Below are 27768 nucleotides of genomic sequence, written 5' to 3'. Positions count from 1 at the left end.
ATTCATTAAAAGCTTCCAGAATTTCATCATCTGGAAGGAATGCCAATGCAGACAAATGATGCATTTTTGAATGAATGGATGTTTTCATCACTGCCCTATGACAGGCCCAGCCACTACCCATTTTTTTTTTTATCTTTTATTTAATGAATATAAATTTCCAAAGTACGACTCATGTGTTACCACTACCCATTTAATATGGTTTTTTTTCTTTCTTTTTAAATGGAAATTAACCGTGGTTTTGGGGATTTTGTCTTCAGGATTTCACCATTCAGGACCTTAATCTTTCAGGATTGTGATTTTGGGATTTCAGACTTTAGGGATTTTGGTCTTTTGGGATTTCAACATTCAGAATTATGGCATTGGGGACAGTATCTTTGGGGATTATGGCCAGCACCACTAAGTACTCCAAGAAAAAGGAGTCTGAGGTTACAAATCCCTTATGGCTGGGCTCAGAAGTCCCAGGACATCAATCCACCTCATTCTATTGGTAAAAGCAATCACAGAGCCAGTGCAGATTCAAAAGAAGGGGAAATAAACTTCAACTCCTGATGTAAGGAGCAGCATGCATATGGAGGCAGGAGGGGGATGTTGTTGTTGTATGTCATCCCTGGAGACTAGCTGACACAAGCAACTTAGACACCATCCTAATTAATACATTGAATAGTTTTAATCTTTTAAAATGTTGCCCATTTGATAGTCAAACAAAATTATTTAAATTTTCCCTGTCTTTGTTACCAATCAGGTTAAGAATCATATGTGAGAGTATTTCAAAAAGTTTGAGGAAAAATGTAATTAAAAGATAAGTTTATTTTTCTATGAACCTTTTTTATTTTTATTTTTTGGAAAGGCAGAGACAGAGAGAGAGCAAGAGATTGATCAGTTAATTCCATCTGCTGGTTCACCACCTCCCCCCAGATGACTGCTGTGGCCAAGGCTAGGCTAGGGCTGAAGCTGGGAACCAGCAACTCCAACCAGGTCTCCCATGTGGGTGGCAAAATCCAGTCATTTGAGGCCGGCGCCGCGGCTCAATAGGCTAAGCCTCCACCTAGCAGCGCCGGCACACAGGGTTCTAGTCCCGGTCGGGGCACCGGATTCTGTCCCGGTTGCCCCTCTTCCAGGCCAGCTCTCTGCTATGGCCCGGGAGTGCAGTGGAGGATGGCCCAGGTCCTTGGGCCCTGCACCTGCATGGGAGACCAAGAGAAGCACCTGGCTTCTGCCTTCGGATCAGCGCGATGCGCTGACCGTGGTGGCCATTGGAGGGTGAACCAACGGCAAAAAGGAAGACCTTTCTCTCTGTCTCTCTCTCTCTCTCTCACTGTCCACTCTGCCTGTCAAAAAAAAAAAAAAAAAATCCAGTCATTTGAGTCCTCACTGCTGCACCCGAGGGTCTGCATTAGCAGGAAGTTGGAGTCAGGAGCCAGAGCCAAGGATCCAGCCCAGGTACTCTGATGTGCACATGGGTGTCTTAACTGCTAGGCTGATGAAAATTTGAAGTACTCTAAAATATGCTTCTGGACCATGTGTATTTTTCTCTGGGAGTTCTCTTGATACCCTTACTCATTTTCTCCCTTATAATACCTCATATATCTATAGAGCTGTTTATATTTCAGTTATATTTTTTACCCAGAAACCTTTTATTTAAGTTATATAAACTTCATGCATTTCATAAATACAACTTTAGGAACATAGTGATTCTTCCTACCCTATTAGCCCTCCCACCTGCACTCCCACCATTCCTCCTCCCTCTCCTAGTCCCATTCTTATTGTTTACTAAGATCTATTTTCAATTAACTTTTATACATAAGAGTAATTCTATACTATGTAAAGAGTTTAACAAATAGTATGAAAAAAAAAGCCTGTTTCTCAACACTCAAGACAAGGGCTGGTCAAAGTCATTGCTTCTCAAAGTGTCAATTTCACTTCTATATATTACCTTTTCAGTGCTCTATTAGTTACCATAAATCAGGGAGAACATATGGTATTTGTCCTGTTGAACAAATACCTGTTGGGATTGGCTTATTTCACTAAGTATAATGTTTTCCAGTTGCATGTATTTTGTTGCAAGTGACAGGATTTCATTTTTTACCACTGTGTAGTAGTCTATGGTGTACCTATCCCATAATTTCTATCCAGTCTTCAGTGATGAACAGTTGGGTTGATTGCATATCTTAGCTATTGTGAATTGAGCTGCAATAAATGTGGGGGTACAGATAACTCTGTCATATGCTGATTTCATTTCCAATGGGTAAATTCCCAGGAGTGAGATGGCTGGGTCATTATGGTAGGTCTATATTCAAATTTCTGAGGTACTTTATACAGTCTTTCACAGTGGCTGTACTAGTTTACATTTCCACCAACAGTGGATTAGGGTACCTTTCTCCCTACATCCTCGCCAGCATTTGTTGCTTGTTGATTTCTGTATGAAAGCCGTTGTAATGGGGGTGAGGTGAAACCTCGTTGTGGTTTTGATTTGCATTTCTCTGATGGTAAATATCCCTGAGCATTTTTTCATGTGTCTGTTGGCCTTTTGGATTTCTTCTTTTGAAAAATGCCTGTTTAAGTTCTTTGACCATTTCTTAACTAGGTTGTTTGTTTTGTTGTTGAGTTTCTTGAGCTCTTTAAGTATTCTGGATATTAATCCCTTATAAGTTGCATAGTTTGCAAATAATTTCTCCCATTCTGTTAGTGGCCTCTTCACTTTGCTGAGTGTTTCTTTTGCAGTGCAGAAGCTTCTCATTGATGTAATCTCATTTGTCAATTTTAGCTTTGATTGCCTGTGCCTCTGGATTTTTTTCCAAGAAGTTTTTGCTGACGTCAATGTCTTGCAGGGTTTCCCCAATGTTTTCTAATAATGTGATGGTATCTGGTCATAGGTTTAGGTCTTTGATACATTTTGAGTGGATTTTTGTGTAAGGTGTAAGGTAGGGGTTTTGCTTCATACTTCTGCATGTGGAGATTCAGTTTTCCAAGTACCATTGGTTGAAGAGACTGTTCTTGCTCCAGGGATTGATTTTAGCTCCTTTGTCAAAGATAAGTTGGTTGCATGGGTTGATTTCTGGAGTTTCTATTCTGTTCCCTTGGCTATTCATCTGTTTTTGTGCCAGTACCAAGCTGTTTTGATTACAACTGCATTGTAGCATGTCTTGGAATCTGGTATTGTGATGTCTCCAGCTTTGTTTTTGTTGTATAAGATTGCTTTAGCTATTCGGGGTCTCTTGTGTTTCCATATGAATTTCAGTATCCTTTTTTCTATATCTGAGAAGACTGTCATTGGTATTTTGATTAGTATTGCATTGAATCTGTAAATTGCTTTTAGTAGTATGGACATTTTGATGATATTGGTTCTTCCAATCCATGAATATGGAATATTTTTCCAGTTTTTTTTTGTCTTCTTCTATTTCTTTCTTTAATGTTTTGTAATTCTCATTGTAGAGACCTTTAATGTCCTTGATTAAATTATAATACTTTGTTTCAAATATTTGCTTCTCGTTTGTATTTGTATTTATTTTGCTGTTTGATATCTGAAAAAATTGCATTTAGTTAAGTTTGCCAATGTTTTCCTTTAGCCATATTGGATTTCATGGACTCCTTGGAAAGACCTTCTCTATATTATGATCATAAAAATATTTCTTCCAGGGGCCGGCATTGTGGCACAGTGAATTAACGCCCTGGCCTGAAGCGCCAGCATCCCATATGGGCACCTGGGTACCAGTTCTAGGCCCTGCTATTCCACTTCTGGCCTGGCTCCTGGCTTTGGATTGTCGTAGCTCTGGCCGCAATGCCAACTGAGGAGCAAACCATCACAGTGAACCATCGGATGGTAGACAAAAAAAAATTTCTTCCATATTTCTTACTATGTATACTTTTCAAATATTCATCTATAGATGTATCAAGGTTTTCATATGAGTTTAATATATACCAATTCCATATTAGTCACATTTGCTACATACATTTCAAGGATAGCAATTTAGTAACATCATTTTGGGTTGAGTGAAAATTTTTAATTTTCAGAGTTCATTACCCAGCTTGATTTATCCTATTGCATTGATGCCTAGAAGTATGTTCCTTTAAGGACCTGATAATAAATTCTGTTTTATTTCATTACTTTTAAATTTATTTTATTACCTTTTATATTTATCTCTATTATATACCTGGAAATTACTTTGGGCTACGAGCCAGTTACCACAATAACATTTATTACATAATCATCTTTCAGTTATCTTAGTGGTATTTCTTTAGTCATGTAATAAAATCTTGAAATTTAGTAGAATATTCTTTGGGCTTTCTCTTCTCTCCCATTCACCACAGTCCAGTTTATAGAAGGATATGATATTACTTTATAGGAATAAACATCCAATGATACAGCAAAATATGAGCAGAATGGCAAATATGTTCAGGAATATAATTATCAACTAATCTCTGTTAGGGTTTCCTTCCACATACCTATTTCTTTGTTTAACCACACACACAGCTGGGACTGTTGTACACATGATGTTCTTCAGTCAATTTTTCCACTTGAAAAAATATTGACAGTGTTTTTTTAACATGCCAATATTTCCAAATTATCATTTTTAATACAGCTGTATGATTCCATTGATTATTCATATATACCAAAATCTATTTAACCAATACCATATTAATGAACTTTTGTGTTATTTCCAATATAAAAATATGGGGCTAATATTCTTGCAAATTTGTCTTTAGAAATTTGCATTGTTTATCCCACAAAATAGTTTATGGATGTAAAATTGCTGGGTCACCTTCCCCCACAAAAATGTAACCACTATATGGAATTTTGTGCTAATCATTCTCTAGTTTTTCTTTGTAATTTACCACATCCATATTTACTTAAAAATGTCTACATAGAAGTTACTTTTAAATTCTTATGTAGAAAAAACTTATTTGTTTCCCTTTACAAGTCATGACTTTTGTTTTATGCTTAGAAATGTCTGTCTCATCTAAACCCGGTCGGGGCACTGGATTCTGTCCCAGTTGTTCCTCTTCCAGGCCAGCTCTCTGCTGTGGCCAGGGAGGGCAGTGGAGGATGGCCCAAGTGCTTGGGCCCTGCACCCCATGGGAGACCAGGATAAGCACCTGGCTCCTGCCTTCGGATCAGCGCAGTGCGTCGGCCGCAGCGGCCACTGGGGGTGAACCAACGGTAAAGGAAGACCTTTCTCTCTGTCTCTCTCTCTCACTGTCCACTTTGCCTGTCCAAAAAAAAAAAAAAAAAAAACAGTTTCCTTTAGCATCAGTTTCATTTTTTTATACTGAAGTGCAAAAATAATCTGGAATTTATCCATTTGATTTAGGAATCGAGGTGAGAATCCAACTAAATTTCCTCCCCCGGTGGCTTACCGGTTGCCCTGCTTATTACGAAGGAAAATATGCCCCGTTTTTTTGCTCCCATGTGGAAATGAAGGAAGACATAGAGCTGGGTAAAGATTATAACCCAGTCATTAAGAACACTGCAGGCCGGCGCCGCGGCTCACTAGGCTAATCCTCCGCCTTGCGGCGCCGGCACACAGGGTTCTAGTTGTGGTCGGGGCTCCGGATTCTGTCCCAGTTGCTCCTCTTCCAGGCCAGCTCTCTGCTGTGGCCAGGGAGTGCAGTGGAGGATGGCCCAAGTTCTTGGGCCCTGCACCCCATGGGAGACCAGGAGAAGCACCTGGCTCCTGCCATCGGATCAGTGCGGTGCGCCGGCCAAGGCGGCCATTGGAGGGTGAACCAACGGCAAAAGGAAGACCTTTCTCTCTGTCTGTCTCTCTCTCTCTCACTGTCCACTCTGCCTGTCAAAAACAAACAAACAAACAAAAAGAACACTGCAGTAACCGCCACAGCCTCAGCCCCTCAAGGAGGGTCCCATCCAAGAGGCTTCTTCTTCCCAGCAAGTGACAATGAGCCCCATCTACAAGCTGGGAAGGTGAAAGGGACTCAGGTGCTCCGCATAGTACTTCAAAGCTCTGACACCAGTGTGAGGGCACTTAGATGAAGAAGTTAAGAAATGCCTTTCAGGGCCAGCATAGCAAGCTGTCGCCTGTGACTCTGGCATCCCCTAAGCATGGCAGGTCCAGTCCCTGCTGTTCCACTTTCTATCCAGCTCCCTGATAATGCCTGGGAAAAGCAGTGAAAGATGGCCCAGGTACTTGGGCCCCTGCACCCATGTGGGAGTCCAGGAGGAAGCTTCTGGCTTTGGCCTGGCCCAGCCTGGACTGATGAGGTCATCTGGGGAGTGAACCAGTGGATAGAAGATTCTCTCCCTCTCTCCCTCTCTCCCTCCCTCTCTTTTTCTGTCTGTGTAACTCTGACTTTGAAATAAATAAGCAAATCATTTTTTAATAAAAGAGAAATGTCTTTTCCTCTTTTTTTTTTTTTTGGACAGGCAGAGTGGACAGTGAGAGAGAGAGACAGAGAGAAAGGTCTTCCTTTGCCGTTGGTTCACCCTCCAATGGCTGCCGCAGCCATTGCATGGTGCTGATCCGAAGGCAGGAGCCAGGTGCTTATCCTGGTCTCCCATGGGGTGCAGGGCCCAAGCACTTGGGCCATCCTCCACTGCACTCCCTGGCCACAGCAGAGAGCTGGCCTGGAAGAGGGGCAACTGGGACAGAATCCGGCACCCCGACCGGGACTAGAACCTGGTGTGCCGGCGCCACAAGGCGGAGGATTAGCCTATTGAGCCGTGGCGCCAGCGAGTCTTTTCCTCTTAACGTTTTTTAAATTAAGAGTCATGTGTGTCTGATTTAATAGTTTGGATTTCTGTTCATTTATTTATTCAACAAATATATCTGAGTGTCTACTATGTGTTGTGTACTTGGGCTGGATTTTAGGACCCATTTGGACAGGTGCCTGGCCCAGTGGCCCTGGGCAGGGAGGAAATTGTTTTGAAGGTGACATTTGTTCAAATCATGGGAAGCAGGTGGAAGAGGCAGCCCTTTGGCTAGCTGGAGGAGGAGCATCCCAGGGAAAGAGAAGAGCAGTGTAAACACCCTAAAATAGGAGTACACCTCGCATATTTGAAGAAAAGCGAAACAAAGTTCTTATGACTGTAATGGAAGTGAGCCAGAGAGAAAGTGATAGGCAATGCGTGAGAATATTAAGTGGGAACACAGGCAGTGTAGTGACTTATAGGCCATTTAAGAACTTGGCTTTTACTCCTTATGAGATGATTTGACTTCATTTTTTAAAAATGATTTATTTATTTATTTGAAAGGCAGAGTTACAGAAAGGCAGAGGTAGAGACAGAGTGAGAGATCTTCCATGCACTGGTTCACTCCCCAGATGGCCGCAACAGCCAGACCTGCACCAATCTGAAGCCAGGAACCAGGAGTTTCCTCCAGGTCTCCCACACAGGTGCAGGGGCCCAAGGACTTGAGCCATCTTCTACTGCTTTCCCAGGCCATAGCAGAGAGCTGGATCGGAAGTGGAGCAGCCGGTCTTGAACCAGCGCCCATATGGGATGCCGGCACTGCAGGCGGCGGCTTTACCCGCTACACCACAGCACCAGCCCTTTGACTTCATTTATTAAAGAATTTCTTCATCTGGGTGGGAAAAAACTGTTGGAGGAGCCAGTGAGACTAGGAAGGCAAGAGATGATGGTAGCTGGAACCAAGGTGGCAGCAGCAAATGTGGAAAGAAGGGACCCAAGAGGGCCAACACCACATGGGATGCCAGCACTGCAGGCAGTGGCTTTACCTGCTATGCCACGGTGCTGGCCCCTAAATAAATAAATCTTCTAAAAATTTTTTTTGCAACCATATATCTTAGTTTGGGTTTTCCCAAGAGTGGATTCGAGATAAGAATCTGAATGCAATTGTTTATGCAGATGTGGTCTCAGAAAATACCAGAAAGAGTTTAGAGAAGTAAGACAGAGATGAAAATGCAGTCAGTAAAGGATATGCTATCATGCAAGTTACCAACTGATAACTGGAGCTCAACCTTGCAGGGAAGTTCTGGGCCTCCCAGAATACGCCATGAGTATATGGCTGATATCAGTAAAGAGCAGCTCCTCACCCTTCAATCTGCAGTTTCACTTTCTATGGTTTAATTACCCATGTCAACTCTGCTGCAAAAATATTAAATAGAATATCCTAGAGATAAACAATGTGCGAGTTTTACATTGTGAGCTGGTCTGAGTAGCATGAAATCCTGCTCTCTCCTGCCCAATTTGTGAATGATCCCCCTGTCCAGTAGCCACACTACATATACTACCTGCCCATTACTCTCAGAGTAGCTGCTTTGGTTTTCAGATAGACTGCTGTGGTAACACAAAGCTTGTGCTCAAGTAGCATTTATTTTACTTTACTTGCACTTTGCCCCAAAGTGAAAGAGAAATCATGCTGGCAATTTTATTACACTGTATTGTTATAATTGTTCTATTTTAATATTGATGTTTTTAATTTCTTACTGTGTCTAGCTTATAAAATAAATTTCATCATAGGTATGTCTTCAAAGATTCATGAAACATGTATGTTACCAAAGCACGATGCATTGGCTTAAAAAATTTACACCAAAATAAACTTTTCTTTTAATTCCATTTTCTGTGAACTTTTTGAAGAACCCATGTGTGTATGTGTATGTGTGTGTAATGCACATTTTACAATATATTGTATACTATCTGTAGCTTCAGGCATCCACTGGTGGTCTTGGAACATTTCCCCTATAGATAAAGGAGGACTATGGTGTCAACTCCTTTCAGTAACTAAAGATGGCCGTTTCTTGGGTGTATTAATTCTTGTGTACTTCTGGCCTGATGAGCCCACTTGCCCACAGACATATATTCTGGCTGCTGAAGAGAGTCAACAGGCAAAGAGACGTAGACAGAATTGGTGTGCGAAGGTACATGGATGGGGGCCCTAGCACTATCTGCTATACTATTCTAACCTCTTGTACTCCTGGGTACTGAACACTAAATGAATATTTTTCACATGTTCACTGACTATCACAGGTGTTTTCTGGGGGGAAAATCATATTTTGACTTAGCTGTTCTTTCCTACACTGTAAATATTTCCCTTAATTTTCCCAATCCTTTTGTTGACTTGATTACTGCACATCTAGGCAGCCTGGTATAGTGCTGGTGTGGACCCCAAAGGAGTAGAATCTGGGGGAGGGCACATCCAGGAGCCTCAGGCAGAGATTAACCACAAAGTACCATGGGAGAGGGGGAGAGAGATTGGAGCTGGGAGGAGCACATGTAGAGCAGACAGCTCAGGGTGAAACAAGAGGATGTCTGGGGCTGGCGCCGCGGCTCACTAGGCTAATCCTCCGCCTGCGGCGCCGGCACACCGGGTTCTAGTCCCAGTTGGGGCGCCGGATTCTGTCCCGGTTGCCCCTCTTCCAGGCCAGCTCTCTGCTGTGGCCAGGGAGTGCAGTGGAGGATGGCCCAAAGTACTTGGGCCCTGCACCCCATGGGAGACCAGGAGAAGCACCTGGCTCCTGCCTTCAGATCAGCGCCATGCGATGGCTGTGGCGGCCACTGGAGGATGAACCAACAGCAAAGGAAGACCTTTCTCTCTGTCTCTCTCACTGTCCACTCTGCCTGTCAAAAAAAAAAAAAAAGAGGATGTCTGAAAACTTCTACTCTTCCAGTGTCCACTAGATGCAGCTGACTCTTAGATGTGTGTCTGCATATACATCTTTACCTTCTCTGATTTGAAAACCATCCATCTGCCAAACATTAAATTCTAGTATATCCTTGTGTATAATTCTATTTGAGTGATTTTTTTTCTATTTTTTGCCATTCCACATATACAGTTTAACTCCTTTTTTTTTTTTAAGATTTTATTTATTTATTTGAGAGGTAGAGTTTTAGACAGAGAGAGAAGGAGAGACAGAGGGAAAGGTCTTCCATCCGCTGGTTCACTCCCCAAATGGCCACAACAGCTGGAGCTGGGCCTATCTGAAGCCAGGAGCCAGGAGCTTCTCCCAGGTCTCCTATGCAGGTGAAGGGGCCCAAGCACTTGGGCCAGCTTCTACTACTTTCCCAGGCCACAGAAGAGGGCTGGATCAGAAGAGGAGCAGCTAGGACACGAACCAGCACCCATATGGGATGCCAGTGCCTTAAGCAGAGGCTTAGCTTACTGTGCCACTGTGCCGAACCCCAGTTTAACAGCAGCTTTACCCACTATGCCACAGTGCCGGCCCCATCAGTTGACTCTTAAAAGGAGGCCAACATCTGGGGAGTGAACCAGCAGATGGAAGCTATCTCTCTCCTCCCTTCTCTCTCTGCCTTTCAAATAAATAAATAAATCTTTTTTTTTTTTAAATTTTGACAGGTAGAGTTATAGACAGTGAGAGAGAGAGACAGAGAGAAAGATCTTCCTTTTGTTGGTTAACCCCCCAAATGGCTGCTACAGCTGGCGCTGCACCTATCCAAAGCCAGGAACCAGGTGCTTCTTCCTGGTCTCCCACGCAGATGCAGGTGCCCAAGCACTTGGGCCATCCTCCACTGCCCTCCCGGGCCACAGCAGAGAGCTGGACTGGAAGAGGGACAACTGGGACTAGAACCCAGAGCCCATACGGTATGCCAGCGCCGCAGGCGGAGGATTAACCAAGTGAGCCATGGCAACAGCCCCAAAAGAAATAAATCTTTAAAAACAAAGACAACAAAGGTGTAGGAGGGTGCAGGTAGAGGAAACAATAGGTGTAGAAGGGAGCAGCCAGGAGATCGTGTGATGGAGCACTAAGGTCAGGGGCAGCTGGCAGGTGGGGAGGCTGGGGTCCTAGGGAGTTTTTGGTATGGTTTGTATGGTAGACTGCATTTTCCACAGATAGCCACAACAACACTTCTCCTCTCACTTGCTCACCTACAACATGACCTGATATTCTTTCAACTGAAACATAAAATCTATGTCCCCTCCCCTTGCATCTGGACAAGTTTGCTTGTAACCAACAGAAAGTAGCAGAAGTGACATTGTGTGAATTCAGAGGCTGTCATAAATGGTGAGCTTTGAAATTCCATGTAAGAAATCTTTCTGGGGCTGATGTTGTAGCGTAGTGGGTTAAGCTGCCTCCTGCGACCCTGGTATCCCATACAGGTGACGGTTTGAGTCTTGGCTGCTCCACTTTTGTGCCAGCTCCCTCCTAATGTGCCTTGGAAAGCAATGAAAGATGACCCAAGTGTTTGAGCCCCTGCTCCCACGTGGGAGGCCTGGATGAAGCTCCTGGCTCCTGGCTTTGGCCTGGCTCAGCCCTAGCCATTGTGGCAATTTGGGGAGTGAACCAGTGGATGGAAGATTTCCTCTCTCTCTCTCCTTCCGCCTTTCTTCTCCTCTTTCTGTAACTCTGTCTTTCAAATTAATTAATATTATTTATAAATCTTGTAAGTAATATTTACTTATTTGAAAGGCAGAGTCAGAGAGAGAGAGAGAGAGAGAGGGAGAGAGAGATATTGTATCTGCTGGTTCACTCCCTGAATGGCTATATCAGCTGGAAATGGGCTGATCTGAAGCAAGGAACCAGGAGCTTCCTCTGGGTCTTCCACATAGGTGTAGGGGTCCAAGCACTTGGGCCATCCTTTGTTGCTTTCCCAGGCACATTGGGAGGGAGCTGGATCAGAAGTGAAGCAGCCGGGACACGAACCGGTGCCCATATGGGATGCCTGCATCACAGGCAGTGGTTTTGCCCGCTATGTCACAGCCCAGCCCCAGAAAATAAATCTTTAAAAAAAAAGAAGAAATGTTTCTGCCTTGAGGACATCAAGCTTCAAAGAAATCAAGTCACAAGGAAAGGGTACACCCAGGGGCTCTGGTCAGCACTGCTAATCTTCTCCATTCGGTTCAGGCACTAGGCACTGGAGTAAATGAACCTTCAGATGATTCCATTCATCATTTGCTGAATCCCCAGGTAAGGCCCTAGTCATCAAGGACATTACTGCTATACCCTTTCCAAATTTCTGATCCACAAAATCCACAAGTCTAATAAAACAATTACTGTTTACACCACTAAATTTAAGAGTAGTTTATTACACTGTCATAAATATTAGAACCACAGATTTTGGGCTCAACCATCATGTAGTACAAAGCCTTGGGGTTGTACAACTTCAGGAGGCACCAATAATAAAGCAGACAATGTAATGATGGTCCCAAGAGTTGTGCGGAGTGGCAACTCCGCTGCTGCGGATGAACAAACTGCCAGTAGCCAGAACTAGAAGCAAATGAACTACTAATGAAGCTAATGAAATCCAGGTGGGAGAAGAGACGGGCCTGAGCTAAGGAAGTAGCAGTAGAAATAGAGAAAAGATGTGTTTTAGATCAGGTAGAACAAGGAGACAGACAGGAGAAGTCTGGAATGACTCCCAAGTGTCTGGCTCACAGAGGATGGTGGTATAATTTCCCGAGTCAGAGACCACAGCAGGAGGAATCAGTCTGAAGAGGGAAATAATGAGTAAGGATACGGATGTATTGATTTTGTGGTACCTGAGGAAATATCTAAGCATTATATGGACATATGGAAGAAGGCTGGGCTGTAAATAATACCTTTGGGTATCAACAACATATGTTCAGGAATTAAAGCTGTGGAAATGAATATGACAGTTGGAGAAGATTTAGAACAAGAAGAAGGGCCAAGGACTAAACACTGGTAATGAAGATGTTTCTGGAACAGGACAAGGAAGAGGACCCCATAAAGGATTTTCTGAAAATAAATGATTGAAAAGGGGATAAAAGAAACAGAAGAGTCTGGTGTCAGAATAGCCATGAAAGGAGAGGTTTTTTGTTTTTTTTGACAAAGAGATCTCTTCCATCCACTAGTTCACTCCCCCAAATGCCTGCAATAGCTAGGGTTAGGACAGGTTGAAGCAGGGATCTGGAACTCCATCTAGGTCTCCCACCTGGGTAGCAGGAACTCAAGCACTTGTTCCATGACCCATTGCCTCCCAGGTGCCTTAGCAGGAAGCTGGATTGGAAGTGGAGTAACCAGGTACTTCAATATGGGATGCAGTCACGCCATGCTGCGGCTTAACCGCTGTGCCACGACGCCAGCCCAGGAGGAAATTTTAATAGAAGGTAGTGGTCAATAATATTCCATATCTCAAAGAGCAAGGAAGATGAGGACTGAAAAGTAGCCACTGAGTCTGGTAATTATAAGGTCACCGGCGCCTTTGGGAGAGTGGTTCCTGTGGAGTGGTGGAATAATGAACAATGGGCTGTGGACAAGGACTTACTGCAGAGCAAAAGGAAAGAGAAAAGAGCATTGACATCTACAATGGCAGAGAGAGGAGGGAGAAGGGGAGGGTGAGTGGGATAACTGGGGCCTTTGTCAGCCACACTGCAGGCCCTTGTCTGTCAGAGAGGCAGGGTGGGGCAGTGGCTGCCTGTATTTGTGTCAGGCTTCACCACCTCTCGCTAGCTGTGGAAACTTGAGCAGGTTACTTAACATCTTGTCCTTAGTTTCCTCATCGGTAAAGACAGTTCTTACTTCAGTAATAACTGAGGCATAGGGCATGTAATACGCACCAGATGAATGCTGACTATCACTATTATTATTACCATCATCATCATCATCACCACACTTGTGAACTCTGGCTTTTCTTTTGGTAATACCTACTGCTCTTGCTCCAGGGCAGCGGTTTTCAAAGTATGATCCAGGGACCTGTGGGAGCTCCCAAGGCTCTTTCAGGGGGTCTGGGAGATCCAAAACTACTTTCATAACGCAAAGACATGATTAGCCTTTTTCACTTCCATTTTCTCACAAGTGTGTGAGTTTATAGCACAGTTTTCCAGAGGCAATGTGATATGTGAAACTGCATCAAATTGGTGCAGAAACAAATACAAAAATACAGCTGTCTTTCATTAACCCAGACATAAAAGAGATTTTCAAAAATGTAAAAGAATGTCACTCTTCTCACATATTTTGTTGTGTTTTGGGAACTATATTTTCCATAAAAATGTGTTATTTATGTTAAAGTATAATAGGCCTATTTCTGTTATTGTAGATAAATGCAAATTAAATATTTTAAAAATTTATCAATCTTGATTTCTGATATGGTAAATATTCAAAAACATAAACAAAAGCTCTCAGAGGCTGTCAATAACTTTAAGAGTGCAAAGGGAAACTAACACCAAAAAGTTTGAGAATCACTGCTCTAGGGCTGAATCTGAATCAGAATAGAAAGCCTTAACCAGTTTGTATCCTTTCTCTGCCACACAATACCACTTGCTTTTCCCTAAGGAAACCATCTTCATTCACAGTTCTGAATGTTTGCTGTGCTGTTGCCCAGTTTAGAATGTCTGCTTACTTTTCTTCACCTGTCAAAACTCTGAACATCTTTTAAGACACCCAGACTCTCAATGGCATTGGCTTACGGTGATGTAGGTGCTCAGTGTTCCTTCTCAGAGGTTTCCTAGCATCAAGTACCTTTATGCTCCTTCCCCACGCACGGTCTTTCTTACTGTTTACCAACCACCATAGTGATAGCCACGAGGCCTACATGTGCCATAGCAGTTAATCCTCCGAGTGGGATGCCAGCATCCCATATGAGCACTGGTTCAAATCCTGGCTGCTTCATTACCGATCCAGCTCCCTTCTAATGTGCCTGGGAAAGCAGCGAGGATGCCCAAGTTCTTGGATCCCTGCCACCCATGTGGGAGACCCAAATGGAGTTTCAGGCTTCTGGCTTTGGCTCGACCTAACCCTGGCTGTTGCAGCCATTTGGGGAGTGAACCAGTGGATGAAAGATGTCTCACTCTCTCAATATAGCTCTGACTTTCCAATAAATAAAATAAATCTTAAGAAAAAAAAATGGTGACAGCTATGCTCCAGTCTGAGCAGAAGTGAGAGCAATCCTCTCCCCAATTCTCTGTTGAAATTTGTCACCTTGGCCTCCAAGCAACATTTCTTATTTATTGAGTCTCACAAATCTACTGCTTTAGTTTTTGCTTAAAAGCCCCTATTCCAGCAGTTAGACACAGTCCAGCCTGAATGAGGCACATAAGACCTTGCTCCCCATACCTTCATCTCTTGTATTTCTCAGAGTTCAGGAAGTAAACATATTTTCTTCACAGTGGTAGCTCTTCTGCCAGTTTAAGCATAGCTGGGGTTCCCTGTTGTCCCCCTCCTCCTTCTCCTCCATATATACATTCTGATCCCTACCATAACTTCTGCAAGGAACATGTTATCCCATTGTATTAGTTACTTAATAGTAGTTGATGCTGTGAGCAGATTAACTCCCCAGACTCGGTGGCTTTAAACAACATTTATCTCATAGTTTCTGTGGGTTGGGAATCTGGGCTGGCTTCGACAGGTCTTTCACTTCAGGGGCTCTCACAGGCTGCAGTGAAGGTGTCAACCATGACCATCATTTCAAGCCTCAACAGGGGAAGGATTTGCTTCCCAGACCATGCATGTGGTTATCGGCGGGATTCAGTTCCTCCCTGGCTATTGGCTGGGACCTTCCTCAGTTCCTTCTGAAAGGGGGGCTTTCTAAATGGCAGCTTGCTTCAACAAAGAGTATAATCTAAGAGGGTAGCAGGGTAAATCCAAAAGATGGAAGTCAGTCTTTCATATCCTTATTGTGGAAGTGACATCTCATCACTTGTAAGTATTCATTTTGTCATAAGTGAGTCACTGAGTCCAGCTCTCATACAAGGCAAGAGGATTCACACAAAGGCATGGCTACCTGGATCACTCAGGGTCATTTTGAAAGATACCTGCCACCTCATTTTCCTGATACTCAGTGTGTTTCAGTAATTCAGTAGTTCAATCATTCAATAAATAGCAGCACCGAATTTCAGTTTAAGTCTTTATGACTTTGGGGTCTGATTTTTGGGGTTACCTTTAGTAATTATTTCCTAATTCTTATATTGTGTTTGTCACTGTGGGCATCTGCCTCATTCAACTGCAGCCTTATCAAAGGTAGGGGAGCTTATGTCACCAGCAAAAATGTTGGTGAATAGACAGAGGAATATATGCATCAGTTAAAAATAGTCCATATGTTATAACTATGCAACAGAAATTGCTATACAGGGGTTCAAAATAAAAATCCAGGACCTTAATAAAACAGAGCATAGGTTGAAGTAAGAGAAGGGAGCAAAGGGGCAACCCAGATACCTGCTGGCCCCATGGAGGTCTTCAATTTATTTTTCTTGCATAAAACATGGTTTCCTGGTGTGTGTGTGTGTGTGTGTGTGTGTGTGTGTGTGTGTTTGACAGGCACAATATTGTCAGAATACGGAGAGTGGAATGGACAAGAACGCTCATTAGGCAATCTAAATAGAGTTATATCCATGCCCCATCCAAAATGTGTTAGCCTGTGTATTTACAGATAACTTAGAGAGTCCTAACCTATGTTACTGTGACCAAAATATTTATACTAGTAGAGATATAAGGAGCAAATATTCCATACAAATTTGTATTATTCCTTTATCTTGAAATCTTGGGTTATTCATATTATTTACAAAATATTGCCTTTAAAAGGCAGCATTTTGGGGCCAGCATTTTGGCGTAGCAGGTTAAGCTGCTGCCTGGTGCACCAGTGTCCCATACGGGTACCAGGGTTCAAAACCCAGCTGCTTCACTTCCAATCCAGCTCCCTGCTAATTTGCCTGGGAAAGCAGTGGAGGATGGCCCAAGTGCTTGTACCCCCATACCTGGAAGAAGCTCTTGGATCCTGGCTTTGACCTAGGCCCAGCCCTGGCCATTGTGGCCATTTGGGGAGTGAATTAGGGGATGGAAGATCGATCTCTCTCTCTCTCTCTCTCTCTCTCTCTTTCTCTCTCTCCCTTTCTTTCTGTAACTCTTTTAAATAAATAAAATAAATATTTTTTAAAAGGCAGCATTTCTAATAAACCTGATTTTATTAATCAGGTATGGATATATTTGACATACATTTTTGCCCAGGTAGTTCTGCAGTTCCTGCTTTTTGTAGGAACTCTGACAGATGCTTTCAGATATGGTGTTAAGCTATGCAGAGCATTGACTTCCCCGCTTTTACCAGGTAAGTGAGGTTGGCCAAGAAGTGGTTGCAGGATCCATCCATTTCTTCTTTCTCTTATATGTTTAGATTTTATTTCTGTTCAATGTCTTGTAGAAAGCACAACTCTGAAGAATCAAGAAGAAGCAGTGATAGTTCAGCCCCTTATATTAAGGGGAGGAAACTAGCAAAATAGTCAAATTTGTGGCTGTAAGTGCCTATTTAAAAAAAGAATGATCTCAAATAAAACACATAACTATGCACGTCAATGACCAAGAAAAGCAAGAATAAAACAAATCCAAAATTAATAGAAGGAAAGAAATCACAAAGATCAGAGCAAAAATAAATGAAATGGAGACTAAAATAATACAAAAGATAATGAAATGAAGAGTTGATTTTTTTGAAAGGATAAACAAAAAAGAGAAACCTGTAGACAAATGAGAAAGAAGGAAAGTGTGTGTGAGGGTGTGTGTGAGAGGGAGAGAGAGAGAAAGAAAGAGAGAGGCTCTCAAATTAATAAAATCGGAGATGAAAAAGGAGATATTACAACTGGTACCACAGAAATACAAAGGATCATTAGGGACTGTTATGAGCAAGTGTATGCCAACAAACTAGAAAATCTAGAAGAAATGGATAAATTTCTGGACACAAGTAACTTACCAAAACTGAACCATGAAGACACAGAAAACCTGAATGGACCAATAATGAGTAATGAGATCGAATCAATAATAAAAAATTTCCCAACAAAGAAAAGCCCAGAACAAGATGGCTTCACTGCTGAATTCTACCAAACTTCTAAGGAATAACTAACACCAGTTATTCTCAAATTATTCCTTCTAAACTCATTCTATGAGGAAAGCATTACGCTGATACCAAAACTAGTCAAGGACACAACAACAACAAAAGGAGACTATAGGCCAATATCCCTCAAGGATATAGATGCAAAAGTACTTTAAAAAATGCTTATAAATTAACTCCAACTGCACATCAAAATGATCATTTGGGAACAGCGCTGTGGCGTAGCGGACACAGTGGCAGCATCCCATATGGGTGCCAGTTCATGTCCTGGTTGTTCCACTTTTGATCCGGCTCCCTGCTAACAGCCTGGGAAAGAAGCAGAAGATGGCCTAAGTGCTTCTGCCCCTGTACATGGAAGAAGCTCCTGGCTCCTGGCTTTGGCCTGGCCCAGCCCTGGCAGTTGTGGCCATTTGGGAAATGAACCAGCGGATGGAAGATCTCGCTCTGTCTCTGTCTCTGTCTCTCTCTGTAACTCTGTCCTTCAGATAAATAAATCTTTAAAACAAACAAACAAAAAAAATAAACAAAAAAACGATCATTCACCATGATCAAGTGGAATTCATTCCAGGGACACAAGAATAGTTCAATATACTTAATAAACATGATACAGCACATAAATAGAATGAAGGATGAAAAAACCACATGAGCATCTCAAGAGATGCAGAAATAAAATGTACTGATAAAATCCAACATTCTGTCCCGGTTTCCCCTCTTCCAGGCCAGCTCTCTGCTGTGGCCCGGGAGTGCAATGGAAGATGGCCTGAGTCCTTGGGCCCTGCACCCCATGGGAGACCAGGAGAAGCACCTGGCTCCTGCCTTCAGATCAGCCGCGGCAGCCATTGGAGGGTGAACCAATGGCAAAAAGTAGACCTTTCTCTCTGTCTCTCTCTCTCACTGTCCACTCTGCCTGTCAAAAAACAAAACAAAACAAAACAAGAAAATATAGGTGAAATACTTCAAGACATTGGCATAGGCAATGTTTTTTTTGAGTAAGCTTCCAAAAACAAAAGTAACAAAAGCAAAACTAGACAAATGGGATAATATTAATCTAAAAAACTTCTGCATAGCAAAGGAAACAATCAAGAGTGAAGAGAACAGACAGAATAGGAGAAAATAGAAAATATTTGTTAATTATTCATCTGACAAGGGATTAATACCCAGAATAAATAAAGAACTCAAAAAACTCAACAGCTACAAAACAATCCAGTTAAGAATGGGCAAACATTCTAACAGACATATCTCAAAAGAAGAAACACAAACAGTCAATAAATATTTGAAAAAAAAAAATGCTCGGCCGGTGCCGCGGCTCACTAGGCTAATCCTCCACCTAGCGGTGCTGGCATACCGGGTTCTAGTCCCGGTCCGGGCGCAGGATTCTGTCCCGGTTGCCCCTCTTCCAGGCCAGCTCTCTGCTGTGGCCAGGGAGTGCAGTGGAGGATGGCCCAGGTGCTTGGGCCCTGCACCCCATGGGAGACCAGGAAAAGCACCTGGCTCCTGGCTCCTGCCATCGGATCAGCGCGGTGCGCCGGCCGCAGCGCGCCAGCCGCGGCGGCCATTGGAGGGTGAACCAACGGCAAAGGAAGACCTTTCTCTCTGTCTCTCTCTCTCACTGTCCACTCTGCCTGTCAAAAAAAAAAAAAAAATGCTCAATATCAATAGTCTTCAGAGAAACACAAATCAAAACCACAATGACATACTATCTCACTCTAGTTAGAATGGTTGGTTACCATCAAAAAATAGGCCAGCGCTGTGTTGTAGCAGGTAGGGCCACCACCTGCAGTGCTGGCATCCCATATGGGAGCCAGTTTGAGTTTCAGCTGCTCTGCTTCTGATCTAGCTTTCTGCTCTGGCCTGAGAAAGCAGTGGAAGATGGTCCAAGTCCTTGGGCCCCTGTACCCACGTGGGAGACCAGAAGGAAGCCCACAGCTCCTGGCTTCAGATTGGCCCAGCTCTGGCCATTGGGGCCATCTGGGGAGTGAACCAGTGAATGGAAGATTTCCCTCTCCATCTTTGCCTCTCCTTTTCTGTTGCTCTGCCTTTCAAATAAATAAATAAATTTTTTAAAAGGAATTAAAAGGACAGTTCGAGACATCTCCAAGAAAATAAAGTTTCATCTCTGCCTGTGATTATCCTTAAAAAAATGCTGATGAGGATGTGGAAAAAGGGAGCCCTTAAACACTGTTAGTGGGAATGCAAATTAGTAGAGCCATTGGGGAGAGCAGAATGGAAGTTCCTCAAAAAACTAAAAATGGGTCTTTCCTATGAGCTAGCTATCCCATTTTTGGGTATATATCTAAAAGAAATGAAAACAGCATATGAAGAATATACTTTCAGTGAAATGGAAACTAGAGGTGATTATGTTAAGTGAAATAAGCCAACAGAGAAAGACAAATACTGAATGGTCTGTTTTATACGTGAAAGTCAAAAAGATCAATCTGAACTTGTAATACTGATTACTATGAGGCCGGCGCTGTGGTGCAGCAAGTTAAGCCACTGCATGCAGTGCCAGCATCCCATATGGGCGCTGGTTTGAGTCCCAGCTGCTCCACTTCTGATCCAGCTCTCTGCTAATGGTCTGGAAAAGCAGTAGAAGATGGCCCGAGTCCCTGGCTCCCTGCACCCATGTGGGAGACCTGGAAGAAGCTTCTGGCTCAGATGTTGTGGCCATTTGGGAAATGAACCAGGATAGAAGATTCCTCTCTCTCTGTAATTCTGACTTTCAAATAAATAAATACATCTAAAAAAAATAGTGATTACTAGAGGCTGGGAAATGTAGGGGGAGAACATCTGAATCCACCCTAGAGAACAGTCACCTAACAATGGTGTAGCTTTTGTTGTTTTCTTAAAATATCCTGAGGTATAAGCACAACAGCTAGCTGAGCAATCCCTCTATGGTCTGGGGAACTACATGCATAAATTCAGTGATTGTTAATTCAGTCGGGAAACTTATAGAAGGTTATCTGTGAGGGTCTAATTCTCCAGAAAATCCTACACTTAGAAAAAACATTTAGGGCCAGTGCCGCGGCTCACTTGGCTAATCCTCCGCCTGTGGGGCCAGTACCCCAGGTTCTAGCCCCAGCTGGGGGGCCAGATTCTGTCCTGGTTGCTCCTCTTCCAGTCCAGCTCTCTGCTGTGTCCCAGGAAGGCAGTGGTGTATGGCCCAGGTGCTTGGGCCCTGCACCCACATGGGAGACCAGGAGGAAGCACCCGGCTCCTGGCTTTGGTGCTGCACCAATCCATAGCAGCCTTTTGCGGAGTGAACCAATGGAAAAGGAAGACCTTTCTCTCTCACTGTCTAACTCTGCCTGTCGGAAAAAAAGAAGAGGAAAGGAAAGGAAAGGAAAGGAAAGGAAAGGAAAGGAAAGGAAAGGAAAGGAAAGGAAAGGACATTTAGACACATCCACCAGATCCTGTAAGTCTGCTGGTATTAGAGTATTGAGGATTCACTATTTGGAAGTTTAGTCTTTACAGGAGGAAGGTCAAAGGTGGCCATCTCTGTAAGTTAAAGCATTGCACAGCTTCCTAACAGTGGAGATGTGCATTTAAAATATTTTTCAATTGTCAAAGAGAATTTTTTTTTACTGAAAATTTTGCTTAAGTATTCAGAATATTACCATCATAGGATTAGGTAGGTCATTTGCTGTTGTCAAGTAGCATTTGAAATTGTTGAGCAAGACTCCTTTAGCCATAAAACTATGCTAACCTCTCCAGGACATTCATTCCTCAAGTCTCTGCTGACAGTACACAAGTTATCATATAGCCTGCAAGGGAGTATGAGGTACAGTTCTATTTTCAGCTTGCCCTTTGGCTTGCTCTATAACCTTGGGAAAATCACTTCTAGGCTTTGTGCCACAGACCTGCCATCTGTAAATTACAGATGGTTAGTAACCCTGTGACCAAGCTGGTGGGTCATGAATTCTGGAATTGGGCAACAGAGAACTTCAGAATGATGAGAGTGCCACTGACACATCATTCTTTTGAACTTTTCAACAGATCAGTCTTCTTGGACATTTGATCATAATTTTGCTGTAATAACTCTTGAATATAGAACACATTAGCACTAGTTTCCTAAATTTGGATGGCCCAACTAAACTCTTTAAAATCTTACTACTAAGAAAAAGTGAATATGAACTTTTCCTTCTTACTCATCTCCATTTCCCTTGGTCATCTTCCAGGGTGCATTTGAACATCACTTCCAACTGGATTTTGCCATGACAGGGGCCTGACTGGGATCTAGTGTCTTCTACTTTACTCATTACTTTGTATACACTTTCTCACTTATTAAAGAAGCAAAAGTTGGCTACTTTAATAAGCACCCTCCCAACCATTAATCATCCCAGTTGTTAGTTACAATTTTACTTTGTTTTGCATTTCAAATAGTGCTGCTGTAAACACTGTGTGAAAATTGATTTTCTCATTTGGATTATTTTGAGGGAATGTGTTCCCAAATGTAGACTCTTGGGTGAAAATAATTTCACAGATTTTTATGCTTTGTCCCAGTACTCTTGAAAACTGTTGTTCTAATGAATAACTTTATCAACTTATGAATTTAGCCATTTTTCTTAGCTCCATCAATATTCTTTTGTAGTTTTCAGTTAGCATTGCAGCAAAGCTAATAATTTCTCCCAAGACTGACTTCTCTGTTTTCATGTATAAACTATTTGGTCATATATTTTGAATCTTATGCAGTAAGTCTGGGAATTGATTTTGTTTTATGCTTTTATTGATAAATAATTCACATACCATATAATTTCTCCTTTGGAAGTATATAATTCAGTGAGCTTTAGTATCTTTACAGAGTTGTACAAATATCACTGCAATAAATTTTAGAATGTTTCAGAAAGAAACCTTTCTCCTCCAGCCTTTATCCTTTCCCTAGCTCCTTCATCCCACCCCCAGCTCTGAGCAACCACTCATCTACTTTGTTTCTGTGGATTTGCCCATTTTGGATGTTTCATATAAATGAAATAATACAACATTATTTCATTTACTGAAATAATGGTGGTTTTACTGACTGACTTCTTTCACATAATGTAGTATTTCCAAGGTTCATCCATATTGTAGCACATATAAATAAACTCATTCCTTTTTATTGCTGAATAGTATTCCATTATATGGATATATCCATTGCTTGCTTGCTTGCTTGCTTGCTTTATTTATTTATTTATTTATTTGAGAGGCAGAGTTACAGACAGTGAGAGGGAGAGACAGAGAGAAAAGCCTTTCTCCGCTGGTTCATTCCCCAAATGGCCACAACGGCCAGAGCTGCGCCGATCCAAAGCCAGGTGCTTCCTCCTGGACTCCTAAGTGGGTGCAGGGGACTGCTTTCCCAGGCCACAGCAGAGAGCTGCATCGGAAGAAGTGCAGCCAGGGCTAGAACCAGTGCCCACATGGGATGCTGGCGCCGCAGGCAGAGTTAACCTACTGCGCCATGGTGCCAGCCTCCATTGCTTTATTCTTTTATCAGTTGATGGGCATGTGGGTTGTCTCCATGTTTTGTCCATTCTGAACAATGCTGCTATGAAAATTCATGAAGAAATGTTCTTGTAGACATGTGTTCTACTTCTCTTGTATATATATACAAGAGTGCCGTTGTTGGGTCTTATGGTAACTTGATTTATTAGAGTAACTACTAAACTGTTTTCCAAACAGGCTGCACCATTTTGCATCCCAACCAGCAGTGTATGAGTGTTCCAATTTCTCCATATCCCTACTGAATCAGTTTGTTAGGGCTGTCAAAACAAAACACCACAGACTCGGTGGCTTAAACATCAGAAATTTATTTTCTAACAGTTCTGGAAACTAGAAGTCCTGGATCAAGGTGTCAGGAAGACTGGCTTCTTCAAAGATCTCTCTCCTTGGCATACAGATGGCCACCTTCTTAAGGCCTTTGTTCAGTGCATACACATCCCTGGTATCTCTGCCTCCTTAAGAAACCGGTCATATCAGATTAGGGCTCTACTTTACATCCTCATTTAATCTTTTGTTTGTTTGGTTGGTTTTTGTTTGTTTGTTTTGACAGGCACAGTGGACAGTGAGAGAGAGAGACAGAGAGAAAGGTCTTCCTTTGCCATTGGTTCACCCGCCCATGGCCGCCGCGGCTGGCCTGCTGCGACTGGCACACTGTGCTGATCCGAAGCCAGGAGCCAGGTGCTTCCTCCTGGTCTCCCATGCAGGTGCAGGGCCCAAGGACTTGGGCCATCCTCCACTGCACTCCCGGGCCACAGCAGAGAGCTGGCCTGGAAGAGGGGCAACCGGGACAGAATCCGGCGCCCCGACCAGGACTAGAACCCGGAGTGCCGGCGCCGCAAGGCGGAGGATTAGCCTAGTGAGCCACAGCGCCGGCCTCATTTAATCTTAATCTTTCAAAGACCTGTTTTCAAATACACTCACATTGGAGGTTAGAGATTTAACATTATTTTTACAGTACTATAATTCAGTCCAAACACTTGTCAACACTTGCTATTATCTGATTCTTCCATTATTGCCATCATAGGGATGTTAAGTGGTATCTCACTATGGTCTTGATTTTCATTTCCTTGATGGCTACTAATGTTGAGCATCTTCTCATGTGCTCATTGGCATTTTTATCTTCTTTGGAGAACTCTCTGTTCATATCCTTTACCCAGATTTATTTCTTCATCATGGCATATATTATTCCTATTGTAGGTTATCTGCATAATGTATTAACTGTATAGTTATCAGATGTACCAGAAGCAACTTTGGGAGAATTTCTCTAAATTCTGTTCTAATTTCATTCTAATTCTAAATTAGTGACAGTCTTTCTACGGAAGATTAAGAACAGCAACAATAACAACAAAAAGAACCTTGAGGGGCAGGCATTTGGCCTTGCGGTTAAGATGCCGGTTAAGACAGCCATATTAAAGTATCTGGGTTTGCTATCTGGCTCCAGCTGCTGATTCCAGTTCCAGCAAATGCTGATCCTGAGAAGTAACAGTGATGGCTCAAATAATTGGGTTCCTGCCACCCATACAAGACACCTGGATTGGGTGGCAGCTTGGGTCTAGAATCAGCCTTTGCAGGCATTTGGGGAGTGATAAATAAAAATTTTAAAGTAGAAACATTTACAAATAAATTAATATATCTATATGAAAATAACAAAGAATTAATGGAAAAAATACAGTAAACAAAACCCAAATAAAGTGGATGAAAGATAGTGCTCTGAGGATGGCACTGTGGTGCAGTGGGTTAAACAGCGTCTGCAGTGCTGGCATCCCATATGGATGCCAGTTTGAGTCCCAGTTGCTCTGCTTCTTATACAGCCCCCTGCTAATGGCCTGGGAAAGCAGAAGAAGATGGTCTAAGTCCTCAGGCCCCTGCACCCACATGGGAGGCCCAGAAGAAGCTCCTAGCTCCTGGCTTTGAGGCTGTTGCAGCCATTTGAGGAGTGAACCAGTGGATGAAAGATCTCTTTGTTTCTCCTCTCTCTCTCTCTCTCTCTGTGTAATGCTTTCGAATAAATAAATCTTTTTACAAAGCTAATTACCTTATTAACAACGTACCAATTTCATTGTACGATATATGTATGTATTCTACAATGTTTCTGTATTTTAAAAGCAGAACACTTGCTGCCTGTTTAGTCACTGAAATTCTCAAGTTTTTTAACTGAATGTTGGGTTTAGGTGTTGTTCCTAGATGGAATCCATCCCTGACTCTGCAGTACACAATTTTAATGTGCCTCACTGGATCAGTCCCACTGGTATTTTGTCTTTTAGCCTTGGCACTCCAATTATACATCCTTGTGTGCTCAGTAGGGTAACAAAAACTGCCACAGGTTGATTTCTGAAGGTGGTAGGCTTTAGAGCCACGGCAGCAGCACAGTCTGTGACACTTTCAAAACAAGTATATTCCCTCCATCATCTTGTTTTTGAGAGCCAGAACAAACAGATATTCTACAATTAAAAAAAATCATGAGTAGAAAACTGGACAAAATATTATAAGCTGTTTACAGAAAGGGAAATTTAAAAATCAAGTCTGATAATATTCTGTTTATTGAGATGCACTAAAATAGATAAGTTGATGTATTACTAGGGAAGTATAAATGAAACTGGAGAGCAACCTGGCAACATTTACCAGATTTTTTAAATTCCTACTTATGATTCAGCATTCAACACTCAGTTTTTAAGCACAGACATACATTTGCTTACACGCCAAGTGCTATAAATAAGAATACTGACTGTAGCATTGTAATAGCAAAAGAATAAAAACAACTTAAATGGACAATTTGATGGAATACTATGAAATCATAATAAAGAATGAAAGCTGTCTGACATACAATGGTAACAGAAGAAAAAGCAAAGTAGCAAAAGTGTGTAGTGGATCACTTGTGCATGTGTGTGTCATTAGCCAAAGAGCTGGTGTGTGTACACAAAGCAACTTCAAAAGGTTAGTGAAAATTCAACATATCTTAATTCTACTTTTTCCATGAACTTTTAAAAAGTTCATATACTGGGGCCAGTGCTATAGTGTAGTGGGTAAAGCTGCCACCTGCAGTGTGGCATCCCCTATGGGTACCTGTTTGAATCCTGGCTGCTCCACTTCCCATCCAGCTCTGCTATTTCCCAGGAAAGCAGAAGATGGTCCAAGTGCTTGGGCACCTGCACCCACGTGAGATATCATGAAGAAGCTCCTGGTTTCTGATCGGCACAGTTCCCACCATTGCAGCCATCTGGGGAGTGAACCAGCAGATGGAAGACCTCTCTCTCTCTCTCTCTCTCTCTCTCTCTCTCTGTGCGTCTGCCTCTCTGTAACTCAGTCTTACAAATAAATTAATTAATTAAAAAAATAAAAAGTTCATATATACATACATATATTTGTTGTTTTGGCTTTGTTTTTAATGCATAGAATATCTTTGAAAGTATACGCAAGAAATTGGTTAACAGTAGTAGCCTGCAAAGAAAGAAAACTAGAGTTCTTGGGGGGTGTGTGGAGAGGATTAGTGGAGGATGGGAGCTTTTTCATTGAACGCATTTTTGACCATGTTACACATATTTCTTAGTTGTCTACAAGAAAAGAAAAAAATGACATGAGGATTTTTCACACAAATGACAGCCACAGGACCCCCAGAGTAACAAGCCTCGGCCCCATCCCTACCCCAGCCCTTTTCAATTTTTAAAAAAACAGATTTATTCATTCATTTAGCAGGGTGACACGCTGAGAGACACACATACAGAGACAGAGATCTTCCCTTCTATGGTTCACTGCCCAATTGCCTGCAACAGCCAGGGCCAGGCCAGGCACAAGCCAGGACCCAGTTACTCCATTGGGATCTCCCACGTGGGTGGCAGGGGCCCAAACACTTGGCCATCACCTGCTACCTCCCAGGTGCATTAGCAAGGAGCTGGTTCGGAAGCAGAGCTGCCGGAACTCCCCCGGCTCTGCAATTTGGGATGCCAGCGTCCAGAGCTTCAGCTTCATCTGCTGTGCCACAAGCCCGCCCCACCAGACGAGAACGTGGCGCCACGGTTACCGGTTTTCCGTTCCTCCTCCTCGCCGACTCCGCGGGTCCCCAAGCACTGTAGCTGGTAGTCACAGGTGTTCCGCAGACAGCGGACCATAATAAAAACGGAAAGCCATGCACAATCCGAAGTTTGTCCCGAACGTCTTAGGCGGTCGCAGATCCTTTCTTTGACGAGCACTTCCCCTCTTGCGGACCGCTCCGGGACAGCTGGCGTCGCAGGGTAGCGGGGAGCAGGGGGCTGCAGGACCAGCGCCGCCCCGCCCCGGCTTCCCGCGCTCCGCGCCCATTGGCTGCCCCGGGGGTGGGCGGGCCCCGCTGCGCAGAGCCCCGCCCCCCGGGGCCTGAGGGGCGGTGTGCGGGGCGCTCCGGGAGCCTGCGTGGGTGCTGCGAGCACCGCCCGCGATGTCCCGGGACCACGTTCCTGCCGAAAGTGCCCCCCGGGCCGCAGCCCGGGCCGCGGAGCCGAGCCCTGTGGCCTCGACCGCCGGCGCGCGGCCGGCTTCGGACCCGCTGAAGCGGTGAGCGCCTCCTTTGCCCCCGGTGCTGCCCGCCCTCGCTGGTGCTTAGCGGCAGTTGGCAGGGGTGG

General features: G+C 43.3%; 2 protein-coding genes across 11 annotated transcripts in view; one reads left to right on the top strand and one right to left on the bottom strand.

The window, feature by feature from the left end:
• PAIP2B (poly(A) binding protein interacting protein 2B) overlaps positions 1 to 27397 on the bottom strand; it is an 86944-nt gene extending 59547 nt beyond the window's left edge. Inside the window, exon 1 of the mRNA XM_051842796.3 lies at positions 27192 to 27397. The gene's annotated coding sequence lies outside the window, so the exon portion shown is untranslated. The remainder of the gene's footprint in view (positions 1 to 27191) is intronic.
• A 104-nt stretch (positions 27398 to 27501) lies between these two features.
• The window catches only part of ZNF638 (zinc finger protein 638), a 166219-nt gene continuing 165952 nt past the window's right edge, over positions 27502 to 27768 (top strand). For 6 of the 10 annotated variants that reach the window (XR_016230291.1, XM_051842786.3, XM_051842783.3 and 3 more), the window contains exon 1: positions 27502 to 27700. Coding sequence is in view for 6 of the 10 variants with exons in the window: in XM_051842786.3 (XP_051698746.3) it covers positions 27585 to 27700 (116 nt within the window). In the remaining 4 variants the exon portion in view is untranslated. The remainder of the gene's footprint in view (positions 27701 to 27768) is intronic. The other 4 variants (XM_089327574.1, XM_089327571.1, XM_051842784.3 and 1 more) reach the window with 3 other exon arrangements.

Source organism: Oryctolagus cuniculus, chromosome 2, assembly GCF_051225735.1.
Source record: "Oryctolagus cuniculus isolate XC-2025 breed Fujian yellow rabbit chromosome 2, ASM5122573v1, whole genome shotgun sequence".
Taxonomy (NCBI): domain Eukaryota; kingdom Metazoa; phylum Chordata; class Mammalia; order Lagomorpha; family Leporidae; genus Oryctolagus; species Oryctolagus cuniculus.
The sequence above is the reverse complement of the archived record's forward strand: the minus strand, read 5'-3'. Positions and strand labels throughout refer to the sequence as shown.